Raw genomic sequence first — 16,613 nt, forward strand, 5'->3', positions numbered from 1 at the left:
AAAACCATTGCCCCTTGTCTTATCACTACCTGCCTCTGTAAAAAGGCACCCTCCCTCTTTGCTATAAACCCCCTTTACTGGAAGACTGAGTCACAGGAGTTCTTTAAGGAAACATCTCCTGGAAACACACTCCAAATGCTCCAACCATTACCTGCAGTGGAGTGAACAAGAAAAATTTTATGGCCCTGGCTGGCTGCATCTGAAGCTAGTCTATTAGTGTGCCTGCACCATGGGCCATGTGTGCTGCCCTGCCCAATACTGATGATGAACGGGAAGTCATCTCAGTCCCATGTCAGGATGACAAAGAAATTACTACTGTCCACTCTTAAATACTCCTTTAGAAATTCCCCAGGTATATGAATTACTTTCATATTAAATAGGAAATCTGAGATGGTCTGTAAAAACAACTGTTGTTGTAGAGGGGAAATAAGTTCTAATAGTTTTGCCCAGCCTTCCTGAGAAAAATTTGGGGTGAAAGATGGAAAACAAATTTTTTCACTGCTTTCAGTGCTCCCTCACACTTGCAGCAGCAATTTTATTTTCTTAGGTTATGAACTGAGCAACCTATCTGAGGATAACAAAGGACAAAATAACGTGGGGATGTAAAGTGGCATTGCTTCGTTTTGGGTCAACACAAATGCAGTGAAACACGCCTGGCCCAGATTGCCCTGGAGGTCTGTAATGCAGAACAGCAGTGACAGTATTTCTCCCATAGTAACAGGTGCTGTTTCCTTCCCCCCATCACGTACATAGGGAGGTGAATAATGTAATAGCTGACAGGAGCATCTGTTCATTACTTATGCAAGTCAATCCTACATTGTGCTTTAGGGTGTAAAGTGATCTCTGCAGAAAATCCATCCCTATGGACATCACTATCATGGAATAAGATGTACTATGGTTGATTTATTTTTTAAATCCAATGAAGCTTAAGAATTAGCTACCCCTTTCTTAGGGAGGAATAGCAAACCAACTATCTAACAGAAATAACTGATGGATGGCAAAAGAAAGATGGATTTGCACAGTTTTAAAAACATAATTTAAATATTTGGTGTCTTGCAGCGTCAAATTCAGATAGTGCAAAGACATGCATGAAATTTAAGTTTTTTTTAATGGGGACATTTAGGTACCTCTACAGAGCAATTCAGAGGGTGCAGGCAAGACAGTAAACATGGATGTTCTGAAAACCAATGAGAACCACCAGGACTTAGCAGAACTTGTTTTCGGATTATGGTCTTGCTTCAGCTCATGGAGAAATCAGCCCAGTAGTTGCTGGTTTCATTACTCATTCTGTCACTTGCTTTCTGTGTGACTTTAGGGGAGAAAAAATTACCATTTCATGCCTCAATTTTCCTATGTGAAATAAAAGGATATCAGCATTTCCCATTCCCTTTAAAGTGGTCTGAAACAGAGATTAGACATCTTACAGTGAACAACAAGAAGAGCTGTCATGGTTAGCTGTGTCTTGAAATGAGTGTGACAAAATATGTCTCTGGCACTAGTGGCCTTTGGAATTAGTATTAAAAAGCACCTTGATCAATACATCTTGCCTGCAAATGCTACTTGCAAAACCAGGTAAATCTGAACAACTGGAGGGAAACAGATTGGCAGAGAGAAGCAGTCCTTGCTCAACCAGCACATTTCAGTACATTATTCTTGGCTCTGACTCCAGCTATTTTCAACAGCACTAAACATTCATTAGATTAAATCAAATGAACCACATTCTTTAAAAATAGCCAGAGCCTTGTCGTGCCAATTGGAAAAAACAACAAGTTTATTGGGTACTAAAACAGATAAAATAAATTTAAAATAAATAAATAAATGGAATCATATTCCCTCCTGGTGCAAGAGAGCACAACTCCAAGGAGAGGTTTTTGGCTCCTCAGTTCAGCACAGTGGTAGGCAAAAAAGGGAACATTCTCAACTAGCTAAACCAAACAAATTAAGAAGAAATATAGACAGTCCAGCACAACCTCTACACTGAACTGCAATGTAGGCATATGTTCAGCAAATGTTAGGATATATCATCCTTAGCTCACTGCTGTGGATGTCAGCACAGGGTGGATTTATGGCAGCTTAGAAGAGTTGCCATGACCTAGCAGCATCCTGGCACACCAACCCTACTGTAAAGCCAAAGGCCACAGCCAGACCCGTCTGCTCTGCTGTGATGGACCTCACCATTCCACACTGCTCACCCACCTCTCCCAAACATCACCAGCCCCCACTGACACCAGCCTTTCTTTCCTTATTTACAACCCATCTTTTCTCTTTCTCTGCATTCTATGAAGAAGGAAGATCTACAGAAGGAGAGAAGTGGCTTGGAGACTTATCCCCCAAAGTATCTTATAAAGATCATCAAGTGCAGGTGGATGACTGTAGAGCAGACCACAGAATAAGATACACATATTTGCTTTCATGTGATTCAGTCTGTTTCAAGAGAATTTAGATTTGCCCCTGCCCCGAGATATTTAGGTAGGTGCAGCCCAGGATAGTTTCACCTGCTTTTGGAGCAGAACATGCCTGCAGAACACATTTGCCCCTTCAACCTCCAGCCTAACTTTGCCTCTCAGAGATCTCAGAACAGATTTCTACGCTGTCCAGTTCCTCTGGTTTCCTGGGCACAGGACCAATTCTCCTATATATACATCTCCTTCCTAAGCAGTAACCATTTGCTGACAGCGAGTTGCTTAAGAAAACAGTTACAAGCTGGTGTAAAGTACAGCCCTGTTCCATCCTCCCAGACCTCACTGTAGGCTCACCTGCCCCTGGACTGGTGCTACCGCTTCAGCAAGGTCTTGTGTGAGCAGAGGGGACTTCTCTGACCTGCCAGCAGTACACCAGATGAGTTATGCTCAGATGAGGCTGCAGCAAAGAGCCTCACCTCACAAAGCTGTCTGACCTGGGAGGCCCCGTAAGCGAAACCACACACCACACTCTGTTGGTTCAGTATCCATTGGATGCTGGGGAGCTGTGCTGGATGCTGGGCACATCCTGAACGAGCTACTGGTCAGAATAAAACCCCAACCCTTCAGCAGAAAAGAGTGAAATAAAAATTTAAAGCAGGTTTGTGCTTGTTTCCTGAAGCACTTATCTCCATTAGAACAGAGACATATCTTTGGGAGTTACAGCAATGCCCACTGACAGAAGACAAGAGGCATTACAGCGCTGCCTTTTGGGTGTTTTGGCTCCTGTCTTACTGTGTTGGGCCTCCTTGGGAAATCAGGAGCCTATCTCAGCCCATCATAGTCTGCTTCCCAAGACAAACAGGAGCCTCACCCACTGGTGCATGACAAAGGTGAGTTGTTCTAGCAACTACAAACTAACAGTGTAAAAAAATATTCCCAGCCTGCTTGTCCCAACTTGCCTGAGGTTGTTCTGTTTGGATGGTAGAAGCCACAGCTGATTTTCCTTTAAATGCTATTTCTCTTTCTTTAGAGTAAGTTGTTACCTGTTTTGGTTGGTTTGTTTGTTTTGTTTAATGGAAGACTATCCAGACTATTTTCCTGGGATGCTCTGCAGCAAATTGCTAATTCTGTTCATCTCCTTTTGCCCACCCAGTACCCAACACAAACAGGGTTTAACGCAATCTAAAAGAAAAAATTAAAAACTGGCACATGCTACCTGCTGCTTGGGGGGAGAATTTTCTGTTTGGCTCATCTGGTGGAATTGCACTCGAATTAAAATAAAATTCAATGTCAGTATTGTAAAAGCTTATATTTATTTGGGCCAAATTACTGCATTAACTGTATTTTCCACTTCCCTTTTATTCTAAGGTAAAAAGACTCCAGAGGAGTTCTTACCAGGCAATGTTTAAGATGGCAAAGCTTTCTGATTTACAACACCAGATCTAAGACAAGTATAAAAGAATCTGTAAAGCTGCTATTGAAACTTATGGCGGGTATAAATAAGAAGGGCACACATAACAGGCAGCCTGCTGTGCGGAGAATTGAAAAAAAAAAAAGTAGTTTTAAAGCTATTTTTATCAGCTGGTGGAATGACTGACTAGAAAACAGCCCTTCTTTTTTCAGTGTGGAGCACCTCTGCCTGCTTTCATTCTTTGGTGTCCATATACCAGCAGTTAGGATATTTTGGGGATGTTAGCTCACTGACAGACAGGATTTCTGCTGATGTTCTGTTCTGAAATGCTGCTCCTGGGAATGCCAGTCTAGCATTGAAAATTCTGGAAATCCCCCTTCTGCCTGGTACCATCAGACATTGCCAAAAGCTGGATTTCTACACACTGGAATTTCCAGTCACCACAAGACAGAAAACCCTCTAGGTCTTTCTGCAAGAGGGACAAGTACATGATGCCATTGGAGTACTTTTTAATTCCTGTGTTCAGGCAACTTCTTGGTATGTAACAGTTCCATATTATATGATACTTCCATGAGCACTCTGAGTTGTCAAGAGCCAATAGTCCTGCCAAATCCCTTTGGTGCCTTTTCTGTCTCTCCCAGGTGCCTGCTCCTTCCTGCTGCTTCCCCTGTGCCAACAGAAATGTTTGTGCAGCCTCACAGTGAATCTGATCCGCAAGTGGATCCAGGTTAAAATTAACCTAGTGGGGAAAAAAAGCTTTGTTTTAGCCCAGATTGGTTCCTTGATCTGCCTTCATTCTCCTGTCAGCATTGCTCAGATTTCACTGCAAAAGCCTCAAGCTGTGTGGCTGCTGCATCACCTGTACTGCTGTGCTGTCTCCTGGTCTGGGTGATCCCACTGCTGTGCTAGATCCTGGCTGCTCAGGTAGGCACAGGACACATTCCTCATGCTCAGGGAGGTTCACCCTCCTGGTGTGAGACAAAATGGGTGCTCAGTCTTCTGCTCAGCTGAGAGAAGCCCCAGCCCCTAGTGCTGCTGAGCTGAGCCCTGTCTCTGTTGTGCCTGCATGTCCCATCTTATGTTGGCAATCAGAAGCTGATGGGAGAGGAATGAACATTTTTGCATTTTTATGTGCAGAAAGGCACATCTTTGGAATAATGAAAGGCTGCAGCAGATTGAACATTGCAGAACGTGTCGAGCTGCCAGGTGAAGGCTGTGTCCCAGCAGTTGTCCTGTGGAGCAGCACTGTGTGTGCTCAGCACAACCACGGCAGATCTGTCTGGATAGATGTGGAATGGCCATGAGGGTTACGGGGTGTAAAGCCTGAACTGCCTTCACCATGCACAAAGCTTTTTTCAATAAGGTTTTTCACAGGTCAGATTGGCACCAAAAGCACCCCGATTCCTTCACCCTGCATGAAACCTAATTTGACTTTTCTAGTCAGTGAAAGGAAGAATGTTCTTATTTCACTGAGTAGGAGTCCTGCAGAGTTAATAAGTTCTTCGGTGCTTTTCTGAAGAATGCTATTTGGTTCTTAAAGCCAGAATCTGCTCTCTGGTAGCTAAATGCAATTCCCACAGATTTCCAAAGAAACTGGATGTATGTTCCTTAGCAAAATGCAGCTATTAACTTAAAATCCTGAAGAAACATGAAATCTAAAGAAAATAGTCTTCTTCGAGACTGTACCCAGCTCTTTATTTTCTCTAGAAAATAAAGAGCTGGGTACAGTCTCGAAGAAGTAAAACTGAACTGTACAAAGACCTAAAAATACCTTTTAGAAGTGTATCTTGAGTTCAAATATCTTGGTGTTCCTCCCTAGTCTAGGAAAGAGAAAAATGCCCTTGAAATATGATCACTGGGTGCTACTGTTGAACTTATAACCTTTTTGGCTTGAAAAAGCAAAGGGTAATAAAAAAAAATCTGTCATTTGGCATCAGGCAGTATAATGTTATCAGTGAGAAAAATGGAGCTTTAGGTTCACTTAATGAAAACGGGAGTCATCAATACTCATGAGCTGCAAATTGTGTTGCTAAGGAGAAGTCAGGGCTGCTTTATCTATGAGGTGTTGGATAGTGTATGACTACTGTTTTTCTTGGAAGGCACACATTTAGTGAGGCTGGAGGCCATCCCAATCTTTCCTGCAATATACAAGCAATTATCTCTATGCTGTGTAAAATTTAATTTTTATTTTGCAAACTCTGTGAAGAGAAAAAACCCTTATTCAACTGCATTACAGTTCTGCATAATCAATGAATGTTCAATGCATATGGAGAATATATGATACAAATGTAAAGTAGCACCTTCTAATAAATGCTTAGGACATCCAAGGACAAGAATGGTTTAACATCTGTTTTCCTGTTCTAAATTGTGAGAGACTTATTTAAACAGATTTAAGGAAAATGCAGTCAAATATGGACTCTGCCTTCAAGAAAAGAAAAGTTCTGGAGTTAAAGATGACATTTTTATATAAAGAAATAATATTCTTTATGAGACCAGCTAATATGAATGGGAAAAGACACACTGGCATTTATGTAAATGACCTCCTGTTCTAGACTTTTAGACCATCATAGTTGCAATAACATTAACTCTACTTTCTAAAATTTGGGATTAATCTGAACTAAGCACATTTGACATTGTTTCAGGTTCTTTTGCAAAATGTGTAACCTGGGAATAAGTGCTCTGGCAAAATGCTTGCCAGATATAAATGACAGGAAAATCAGTCTTCTTGTGTCAGGATCAATATATCAAATCTGTGCAGTGTGCTGAAGCAGATACGCAGAAACACCATTTCTGTTACTGGAAATAAATTATTTAATACACATGTGCTTTGCATCATGGTTTGCCTATTTCCAGCTCAGAGCAGTCAGGGAAATGGGATTTTTAGTAGAACTAGTTCACTTCAAAACATGCTCATGAAATAGTTAAGATTTGCAACAGAAGGATCAGCCCAGCAGTGTACAGGCCTTGCAGGGCACAAATAATACATTTAGGATTAGTCCCTTTAACTGTCTGGAAGCTGAAAGAGTAAGGAAGCAATATTTTGGGGAAACAAAAATCATCAGTCATTAGTATTTGTCTTACTGCAATTCTTGCAAGGACCAGCTTCAATCTTTGTGATGGTGCTGTTGAAAAGTACATGCACAATTTGACATTAAGTTAGTAGGGATGTCAGGCCTGAACCCAGAACCTGCAGTTTATTTTTCCTTCATGCTTAAGCTTTTAAAATTTCAGGGAAAAGGATCAGGCAGTAAGTTACACAATATTGAGCAAAGCATAAAACCCTGAGGAACACAATGAATGGTGGTGCACTGAAGCTGGTTACACAGCAAAAAACCCAGGCAAACAACTCCCATCCCACTCTTCACCCCACAGTCCTAGATGGATTATGGTTCAATGTCCATCTGTGAAAATGCTAAATTTAGTCTGTGCTCAGAGGAAACACAAGACACAAGTCATGCACATGCTCCTGCTGATCTTTGAGGATGACCTTCCTGTCAGCTCCATGGGCCAAGTGCTGCAGAGCCACCCCCTCTCCTCACCACACTACTGTATTTTAAGATACTTGACTAAATACAGAGGAAATAGACTTTACCCAAGGAGCTATTTTTATACCCTTCCTCTGGGTGCTTGTTTTTCACTGTGGGGCAGAGGTGTGGGGATGCTCTGGCTGCTGGCTTTGGGTCAGAGCTGGTGTAAAACCTGGTGGTACAAACTGCACTGCTTGCTTGCTCTGGTGTCTCTGCACTGCACTGAGGCACTGCAGCTCCCACCAGGAGAATAAACAGAAGGCACCCATAGGGTTCCTTTGCAGTTAATAAAAAGAATATTCAGACCATTTTCAGCAGGTGCCTCCCCTGGCTAACTGTGCAGAGCACTTTGGATAATCCCTGACCTGATCTCTTGACCCTGAGTACCACAGCAGGAGAGCTGAGTCCTTTCTCAGTACAACAACCACTGCTCAGCCTCTGTGAGCACCATTTGTGGTGCTTCAAAGGCCCCTTTCTCTGCTCTGGTCCTGCTAACACAAGGGGAGGCTGAGCACTGCCATTCTATGCACAGACATGTGCTGGGATCACTGAAGAGCTGGGGACTGGTTTAGAGTCAGGAAGATGCCTCTGGTCTTCCCCAGGCCAAATGGGATGCTGCATAGCCCACGTTACTCTAGAAAATGATCTCAATTAATTACAAGTCTAATATTTACTCAGTAGAACAGTCTTTGGTCATTGTGGTTTCTCAACAGCTGGGACATCATCAATATGTGAGTAATAAAAATGAAAAGTTTCCTTTTCCAGCGTGTGTTTGAAAACAAGCTGGGAAAAAAAAGGATTGATGCAGCCTTTTTTGTCAGCATGTATGCTCAGCTGAAGTCCTCTCAGACCATCCCCTCTCAGCTGGCTTGTGGGGCCAGGAGAGGGCTGTGGCCACCCACTCACCCATCACCTGAGCAGCCAGGGGCCAGCTGGGACCTCCCCTTCATCAGCTGCAGCTGAAGAGGGAAGTTCTCACTTCTCTGCACGATAGCAAAAGGGATATATCTCGGTTGGCTTAACCTGGCCCTGAAAAGCATGGGCTGGCCCCAGGAAAAGAAACTGAGAGAATTTATGACCCTGGTCTTCCTCCGGGGCTGTGCAAGGAACTGCAGTCCTGAGCCTGACACAGAGAGGGATACCACTACTGAGTTTCTCGCTAGTTTCCTTGCCAGACCAAGTGCTGAACCCTTTGGCACTCTTGGTGAGTCTTGGTGGCTCACAGCATTTTAAATTCCCTCCGTTTCTCCTTTTTTCAGTGATAAAAACAGCATAGAGACTGTACTGTGAAATTTGGGGTTAAGCTGACAGCAACTATGTGGATAAATTTTATCCACCCCCTGTCAGAAGGGGAAGCAAAGGCAAAGTAAACAAGAAAATTTGCAGGCCTTCTCTCTTTTAAACAAAGAATCCTGTGTTTAAAATAATAAAAATCCACTGTACAAAAGCAAAGCAACTTCCCCCAAAATAGCCTTTCCTGTTTTATCAAAGCATTCATCAAAAAAGTCCTTTTCCATAAAAATAAAGTTCCAGGTAGAGTACTGGAGGCCTTTTGTTTTGACTAGATAACTGAAGCTGAAAGAAGCTGAAGCAATAAATATAAGTGACTTGACTGGCAGCTAGTATGTCCCTATGACTGAATGTAGGTGTTAGTATCTGGTGATGCCATACTGAAAATAAAAAATTATGAAACAGAAATACCACCTCAGTGAAATAGGGCTATTCACAAACCGTGGAACAGCCTGCACACTATCTGCACCTTGAAAGCACGGCTCCCACAGCCTGCATATGAGCTGTGTCTGTGACTTGTAGGGGAGGACACATATTTCCCAAGGATTTGTCAGTTTAATTTTGTTTTTTTGATGTACCTGACAGGTAAAACCCCTGGCAGAGCTACAGGCACAGTGCTGTGAATACCCATACACAGATATGGCTCATCCTCTCAGCCTTGGCTTGGCTTACCCCACCCCTTAGACACAATGCAAATCACAACTCATCACCCATATTGCTACATATTTGCTAGTTTTTTATTGTTTTCAAGATAACTGTGCCCAGAGAAGGTATAAGCACGGATAACTCCAAGGATGGACACTTTATGGGTGCCTGAGTTCTTCTGCAGGGTGATTGTGAAGCAGGAGAAAACACAGAAGTGTGGGATCAAAGTACAGCAGTAGGGAGGGGAGTCAGGATCAGCAGCTCTCCAGCACTGTGGCAGACACTGCCCACTGAGGTAGGAAGGAGCGAGATGATGGAGAGAGCTGTGAAGGGCCATCAAAGTGAAGGCAGACAGACTTTGTTTGATGAGAGGAGGGAAGCTCAGTAGAGAAAAAACAAGGGAAAGTGTGACGTGACTGAAATAGCAAAGTGGTTTTGCATTCTTTCATCTTTATTTTCCTGCTCCTTTCACAGCTATGTGGAGCCACACTTGGACACTGAGGCAGAGCAGCAGCCCCAAGCTGGGCTGTGGCAGACCTTGGTGCCAGCCCAGGGAGCTGCCATGTCCCATCACACTCGTGACCAACTTACAGTGACTCTATTGTAACTGAAAAGGAATGAAAATGAACATTTCCTGATGTGATTTTTCTATGTAAGCCATATCTTGAGCATGTAGCAAGGATGCCATGAGGCACTTAATGCCAGCAGAAGGGGTCTATGTGACCTCTCTTGAAAGACAGCCTATGCTACAAAATTTTGACTCTGAACACCCTTGTTGGATCAGTATCAGGAACAGAAGCAAGGGTTTGGTTTTTTTTTAATTTAAATATTGCATATTTATATTGACAATGGGAGCCTGAACATTTTTTGTTTAATAGGAACTCTGTGACCAGCTTATGTACCAGTTAAATCAACTGTGCTACCTAATGAAATGTTTCCTTTAGTTCAGAGCCTTACAAACATTTTAATCGACCGCTCTTCATTAAGACTCAAAAACAAAAACAATTTCTCAGCCTCCACAAGGACAAATGAAGGTTTAATGCAGCGCACTAAAACTTCTGAATCGTCCTCACACAGCTCCCCTGGGACATCAGGATTCATTACCATGGAATATGTTTGCAAGAGAGATTGTTTAAAACACAACTGAGAAAGTGCTTGAGCCAATGCAGATCACAATTTAAAGCTCAACAGTAACAGGGATATAACAAAAGCAGCCTAGACTCTGTTCTCGCACTAAAACCCAAGATGTTCTTAAAAAACAGAGAAGTGGGAAGAAACAATTATGCTTTTCCCTACACAGATGATTCTTCTGAGATCAGGAACTGGAGGAAAGAGTCTTTCAAACACAGCAAGAGCTGGATTAGCATCACCAGCTTTGCACACTAATGCATTAAATGACCTGCTCTTTCCCACATGGAGAAATTACCAAAATCCAGGTCTCAGTGTGACCTCTTTTTCATTAATACCACTCTTCTCACCAGCCTTGTTAAATCCTTATTTTGCTTCCTGCTGTCCCAGCCCAGCCTGCCATGGCACCTACCAGCCCCAGGCTCTCTCAGGCTGTGGGTGACCCCCAAACCTGTGAGCTGTGACTGGTGCAGCACCAAAACTCTCATCCCTCCTGGCCAAAGCCTGGTGCTCTGCCAGTGACTCCTGGACAAAGTGACCCATCAGGGAAGCACAGGCAAGATGGTCATCCTGCTAACACACACCTTGCAAGATCTGTGTTTCCTCCTCCTCTGGAAAAAATCCAACTATTTCTCAGTTTGGTCTGGTACGAGGACCAACCACTGCCACCAAAGCCCTGCTGCTAAGTGGACTTCAGCCTGCACAGCAAGATGTTTTCACAGTGTCTTAAAAAATATATATTCCTCATCTTCTCCAGAGATAAGCATCAGACACAAGTATCCTGTGGACAAGGTCTGTTTTGGGGCCCTGTATCATCAATCCAAAACAAATGCCATGAAATCCTATCTCTTTTTTAATGTCCTCTTTTTCTTTTTGTGATGGAGGTTGCTTAAAATTGCTGCAAGAATTAACCTCTGTTACTCTTTGAGTTACCCCATGTGCTTGATGTTACAAGAAAAACCCTGTGTAAAGGGTCATCAGACAATGACTTTTAAGACCAAGATTTCATCTAATTCTTTCATGGACCAAATTCAAATTGGAAATCACTCAGTCAAAGTTAACAGGTTGCCACCAGGAATATGCTTGGCTCAGTGGGCTTAATGAAGGTCATTAAATTCCTTTCTATCCAAGTGGATTTCACTCTCAATTTGAAATTTATAGCTTAATACCTTAGAGCTCAATTATAGGATAAAAGAGACAGAAATAAAAGTCACAACTTTCCTGTATATATTCATGTGGGATAGTTCAAACAGAGCTTCATTTCTAGTACCAGAGATCTTTCTTTTTCCTTCCTAGGAATACGAGTCAGAAAAACAACATCCTGCAAATTCTGGAGCCCAGTAACAGAGACTGCAGACAAATTCCTTTTACTCAATCATCTGTATATCACTTGCAAAAGGTTAATCTCAGAAACCTGTTTGCCTTTTTACAGAGGGTAATTGCAAACACTGTCAGAACATCAGAAAGGAAGGACAGGCAGGAGGATACTTGTGCTCTGAGCTGTAGTCAGGTCATGAAAAAATCAAATGTGTATCCTCCAATGGAACACAGCCAGGAGTCAGATGGGAGGCTGGGAGACTTGTCCTTAAAGTCTCTGCATTCTTAATGATCAACAAGAGAGATCTGTACAGATATTTCATTACAAAAGGTAGGAAGTGTTCTCTTCTGGGTGTGTTCTGTTATATTCACACCATGTCTTTCCCTTTGCAATATTTTATGTTAATTCACCACTGATTTTCAATGGAATAGTGTAAAAGAGTGAGAGCCAGACAGAGCACATGTTCAGTTGTGAAGTTTGGTTTTGCATTTCTAGTGGCTTTCAGTTAGACTGTTCAGAAAGGCTTGATGAGGACTTGCACTGATGCTTTACAAAATATTCTGGTGATTCCCACTAAATTCAAGCCTTCATCTATTCAGATGTTAGCGGACATATTACTTTCTTTAATCCTTCATTTTAAGGACAATAGGTAGCTTCCATGAACCATGAGGTACATTTATATTCCACCATTACTTATAATAGGACCAAACAGAGTAATTTGCTGTTTCTGTCTATGAAGATGTAACTATGTTTTGATACTTGGCAAAACTCTATATATTTCTAAAATAGATGGTAAAAACTATTATTAGAAATGTTAAGTTTTGAGTACAGGTACTTTCTGTTCTTAAAATTACTTGTGCTTGTAAAAGCAAAGAATTATGTGCCTTGGTAACTGCAAGCAAAATTCAGCTATTAACCTGCTTTTCTGCAACTGTGTATGCTTATATATTTGAAGCAGACCAGGAGCATCATTAATGTTGATATAAGATGTGCAAGCCTTTGTTCTGGGTTGTAGAGAAAGGCAAGAAATTGTGGAAGCCTGGACCAAGGGATTCTGCATGCAACCAGTGCCTAAAGCTACTGGAAGTAGAGAAGGGCACAACTCTGAATAGTTAGAAACCATTTGTCATGCTAATCTTTCCAGCACCTCATGAGACCAGCAGGCTCTTTCAGCAGCTACTGCATTTTCCCCTTTAAACTTACTCCTCTTTCTTTATTCCCAGCATCTGTTCTTTCAGTTTAAACAATTTCCTGTTTTCCTAATAGAGGGAGAACTGATTAGACACAGAGCCTATTTGCTGTACACTGGCCAAAATTGTGGACGGGGTGGTTATTTTTATTATTTCTAGCTGCACTTCTGGAGATCCCATTAATTCTGAGGCTCCCTGATACAGCTTTGGTATGTGCAGGAAGAAAACTGAGGCCAAGGGGGAAAGAGATATAAAGGAAATAAAGGCCATGAAGGAGCCAGCCTGCCCCAGACTTGCTTGCTCAGAGATGCTGGGCCAAGAGGCAGCTCCAGCCCTGGAGCAGTGGCAGCGTGTTAGGTGAGAAAACCTGCCCACAGGCAGGCAGAGAGAGCCTTGGTGCTCTGCTGACACAGCCTGGTGGCTTCCAGCTATCAGTGGGAGCTGGTCCACCAGTCACAGCCCAGCACTGTGCCCATTCTGCTCTACCTGGGGTGCAGTTCTGCCCTGAAGCTCACACAATCATGCCAAAAGCAGAGTCTCCGTGTCCCCTGCCAGCCTCCAGCCCCTGCACCACCACCGTGTCTTCATCCCTGCTTCCCTTTTCACAGCCTATTCTTCCACTATTGAAGTTTTATTTCATTTAAGGAAAAGCTCTACAACCTGACACTCTCAGATGAGGTTGGGTGGTGTTTCACAGTGCCCTTGAGCAGAGACACAAGCCCAGCTGCTGGACCATGCACACAGCAGACACGTCCCCAGCTTCCTGTGAGTCATGCCAGCCAGTGACTGCTCTTACGCAGAGCAGGCTGGTTTTCAGCTTTACCTTTCTGTTAATTCCCAGAAAATGTGCATGTAAGCAACTGCAGCACTTCTCAGCTGAGGGCCAGGACAGGCTCCCCTGGCAGCAGGGCAGGGCCCCAGGAATGCAGCAGGGAGAAGAGGTGCCAGCGGGTCTGAGAAGTGCACAAGGAGCTTGGAGCTCACACTGCAGACAGAGCTGACAGCTGAGGGGATCAAATCTGAGAGAAGCTGAGCTCTCAACCCCCAGGTTTGGATCAGTTCCTCTTGCAGAGAAAGTCTGATAGCAGACTCTGGCCCTACAGCAGTGCTCTGTCCTGGGCGTGTGTCCCACTCCCAGCCTCCGCAGCGGGAGTACAGGCAGGGAGCGAGGACAAACTACAGCTCAGTTTCAGTGCTTTTTCTCCAAACAAACAAAACCACCAAGCCTAACTTGCTCAAGCAACAATGGATCAAATTCTATTTCTCCTAATGCTGAGTGGAAAAAGATTTTTAAAAGACAGTTCAGGTTGCTGGCTTCCAGTCGGGAGTGGGATGATAGGAACCTTTCCTCCCTGGACATTACTTGTGTTGTGCATGGTCAGAAGTGGGGCCATAACTAAAACCAGACTTGCTCTGGCCACACTGACCTGAACCAATCCTGGTCTATCAGTCTGGAGCATCTCCTAAGCCTGGTTGCATGGATGCTGTATGTGGGACACACATTGCTCAGAACAGAACATCCACTAAAGAGGCTACAGACAGCACAGAGACGAACAATATTCACCATTCATTGTGAGTGAAGCCCAAGCTCTCAGGATAATACCAGAGATGTGTTTTGTTCCACATTGATTTTAAAGGATTCTTTCCCCATGGTACTGTGCCACTACACACAATGTCTCCAGTTCACAAGGTAGTAGAGTGTACCAGTACTCACTGGTGGCGTCTTTGCATTTACAGACATGGATATACAAAAAGAACATGAACTAGTGTGCACTTTGGCAATAATAAAAAAACATATCCACAATTTGGGGCATCCTGGGTGTATAGACAGCGTGGCTTTCCCTCATTCTAGGCCTTTAGGCACTGAAAACAGTCCCTCTGTTGTTTAAAAGTCTTATTTTTATCCAGAATCTCAAGACAATGATTACCACATAGCAGAAGACGCACATGTACAAACATTGATTCATGGACATAGAGTCAGGCTAGTGCTGTGCCCATTCACAGGGACCTGGGAACAAAACTCACCAAGGACTGAACAGCCTTTTACCCACTGACTGCAGGAGCAGCCCAAGCAGCTTTGCACTTACATGATACAAAAGGGAAAACCCAAAACAATCTTAAAGCAGCTGGGCTGTTGCCTACCTTTTCCTGAAGGGAAGAAGCAATCCATCTCCACACTGCTGCGGGAATGGGAAATGCAGAGAGCGCTGCTGGGGACCAGACCCTCCTGAGGTGGGCTCCTCTCCGTGGTGCGGACCAAACACCAGCCTGGCCTCTCACTGGGCCTCTCCAGCAGCTCCACTGTCTGCCCCACCTGAATGCTCAGCTCGCTGCTGTGGCCTGCTGTAAAGTCCTGGAGCACCACAGTTAGTTCACACCCTCCAGACAACTGCCCAGGTTCAACAGGAAGAAAAAAAAAAAAGGAATAGATGTTAGCAAGGGTAGGATGAAAGCAATCATCTCTGCATCATATTTACACTGGCAAAGACAGGATTTGTGTTCCTTAGAAGCCAAGTTAATTTGTTTTGTCAAAGTTCAACACGTTGTGCCTCTGGTTTCCTTTACTTTTTATTGATTTTGCTGGGCTGAAGTGAGACACCAAAGCTACCCAGTAACCTTTTGAATGCTAGCTGTGGGGGAAGTTTTTGAGCCATGAATCTTCTAGCTGTGTCTATCAGAAACCCTGGGGATTTTTTTTGTTGCTTTAATTTCTGGGGTCACTTTCTAGCTTGGCAATAGCCCAGGATATCTCAGTGCTGTGTTTCATGGTGTGACAACTTCCAGCTCATCCCTCTACAGCAGAAATGAGACATTCCCACTGGTCACCAGTGCAGTGAGGAAACAGCTTCTCTTTCCTTGGAAGACAAGAAATGTACCCTCATCTTCCCAAAGTTGCTCTAGGGACCTCTTGGGAGACTACAAAATCCTGATGGGGCAGATCAGGAAAGCTCCTCCCATGCTCTCTGATGGAACCCAGAGGTGTAAATATATAAACACAGAGTGATTGATTATATGCTGACTTTCAGGATTTGTACCTAGGAATAAATGCAACATTTTACTTCCGTACTGAGTGCTGGAACTGCTGCTTTCCTTCAGCCTCACACCCTGTGACTCTCGAAGAACAACAGTGGTCTGTGTAATCACAGTCTCTGCATAGCCAGGGACCGGGAATATAAGGACTTGTGCTTCTATTCCATAAGTGATTGTACAGATTTCTCTTTAACAAAGCTTGGGGTTTCTTTAACAGACTCAGATATCAGGCCTGGATTCTTGCATGTCTAAAAAGGTGTGAGAATGAATCAAAGTTTTTTCTGGCCTGAGGAATCTTTCTTAATGCTCCTCTACAATGTGGATTTCTTGCTGCCTGCCCTAAAGGGACCCTCTTTCCTTGTCCTGTGTGCTGCATGCTTCCCTGAGGTACACAGGAATCTTTGGGGCTCTTTTTCCAGGGTCAAATTTGATAGAAATTTTGAAAGAAATTGGTTCACTGATTCAAAAGTTCTTAAGATGAGGATAGTAATCAAGCATACTACTATAAACTTTATTTTCTTAGGATATGAAGCTAAAACCAAGGATATTATACAATAATTTAAAATGACTTGTAAACCCAACTGAATTGGAAGAAACCTTGTCAGATGCAGAGTAACTGTGGAATCAGTAAAAACTGGGGTCTGCTTCTCAGCTTGAATGGGGGAGCCCTTG

The 16,613-nt window shown here is 43.3% G+C and overlaps 1 protein-coding gene across 11 annotated transcripts in view; it reads right to left on the reverse strand.

The window, feature by feature from the left end:
• Positions 1 to 16,613, reverse strand: part of KALRN (kalirin RhoGEF kinase) — a 472,671-nt gene that overhangs the window by 79,882 nt on the left and 376,176 nt on the right. For all 11 annotated transcript variants that reach the window (XM_041473008.1, XM_041473009.1, XM_041473012.1 and 8 more), the window contains one exon: positions 15,054 to 15,300. In XM_041473008.1, the coding sequence (XP_041328942.1) occupies positions 15,054 to 15,300 (247 nt within the window). The remainder of the gene's footprint in view (positions 1 to 15,053; positions 15,301 to 16,613) is intronic.

This window comes from Pyrgilauda ruficollis, unplaced genomic scaffold (assembly GCF_017590135.1).
Source record: "Pyrgilauda ruficollis isolate IOZ18807 unplaced genomic scaffold, ASM1759013v1 scaffold3, whole genome shotgun sequence".
Taxonomy (NCBI): domain Eukaryota; kingdom Metazoa; phylum Chordata; class Aves; order Passeriformes; family Passeridae; genus Pyrgilauda; species Pyrgilauda ruficollis.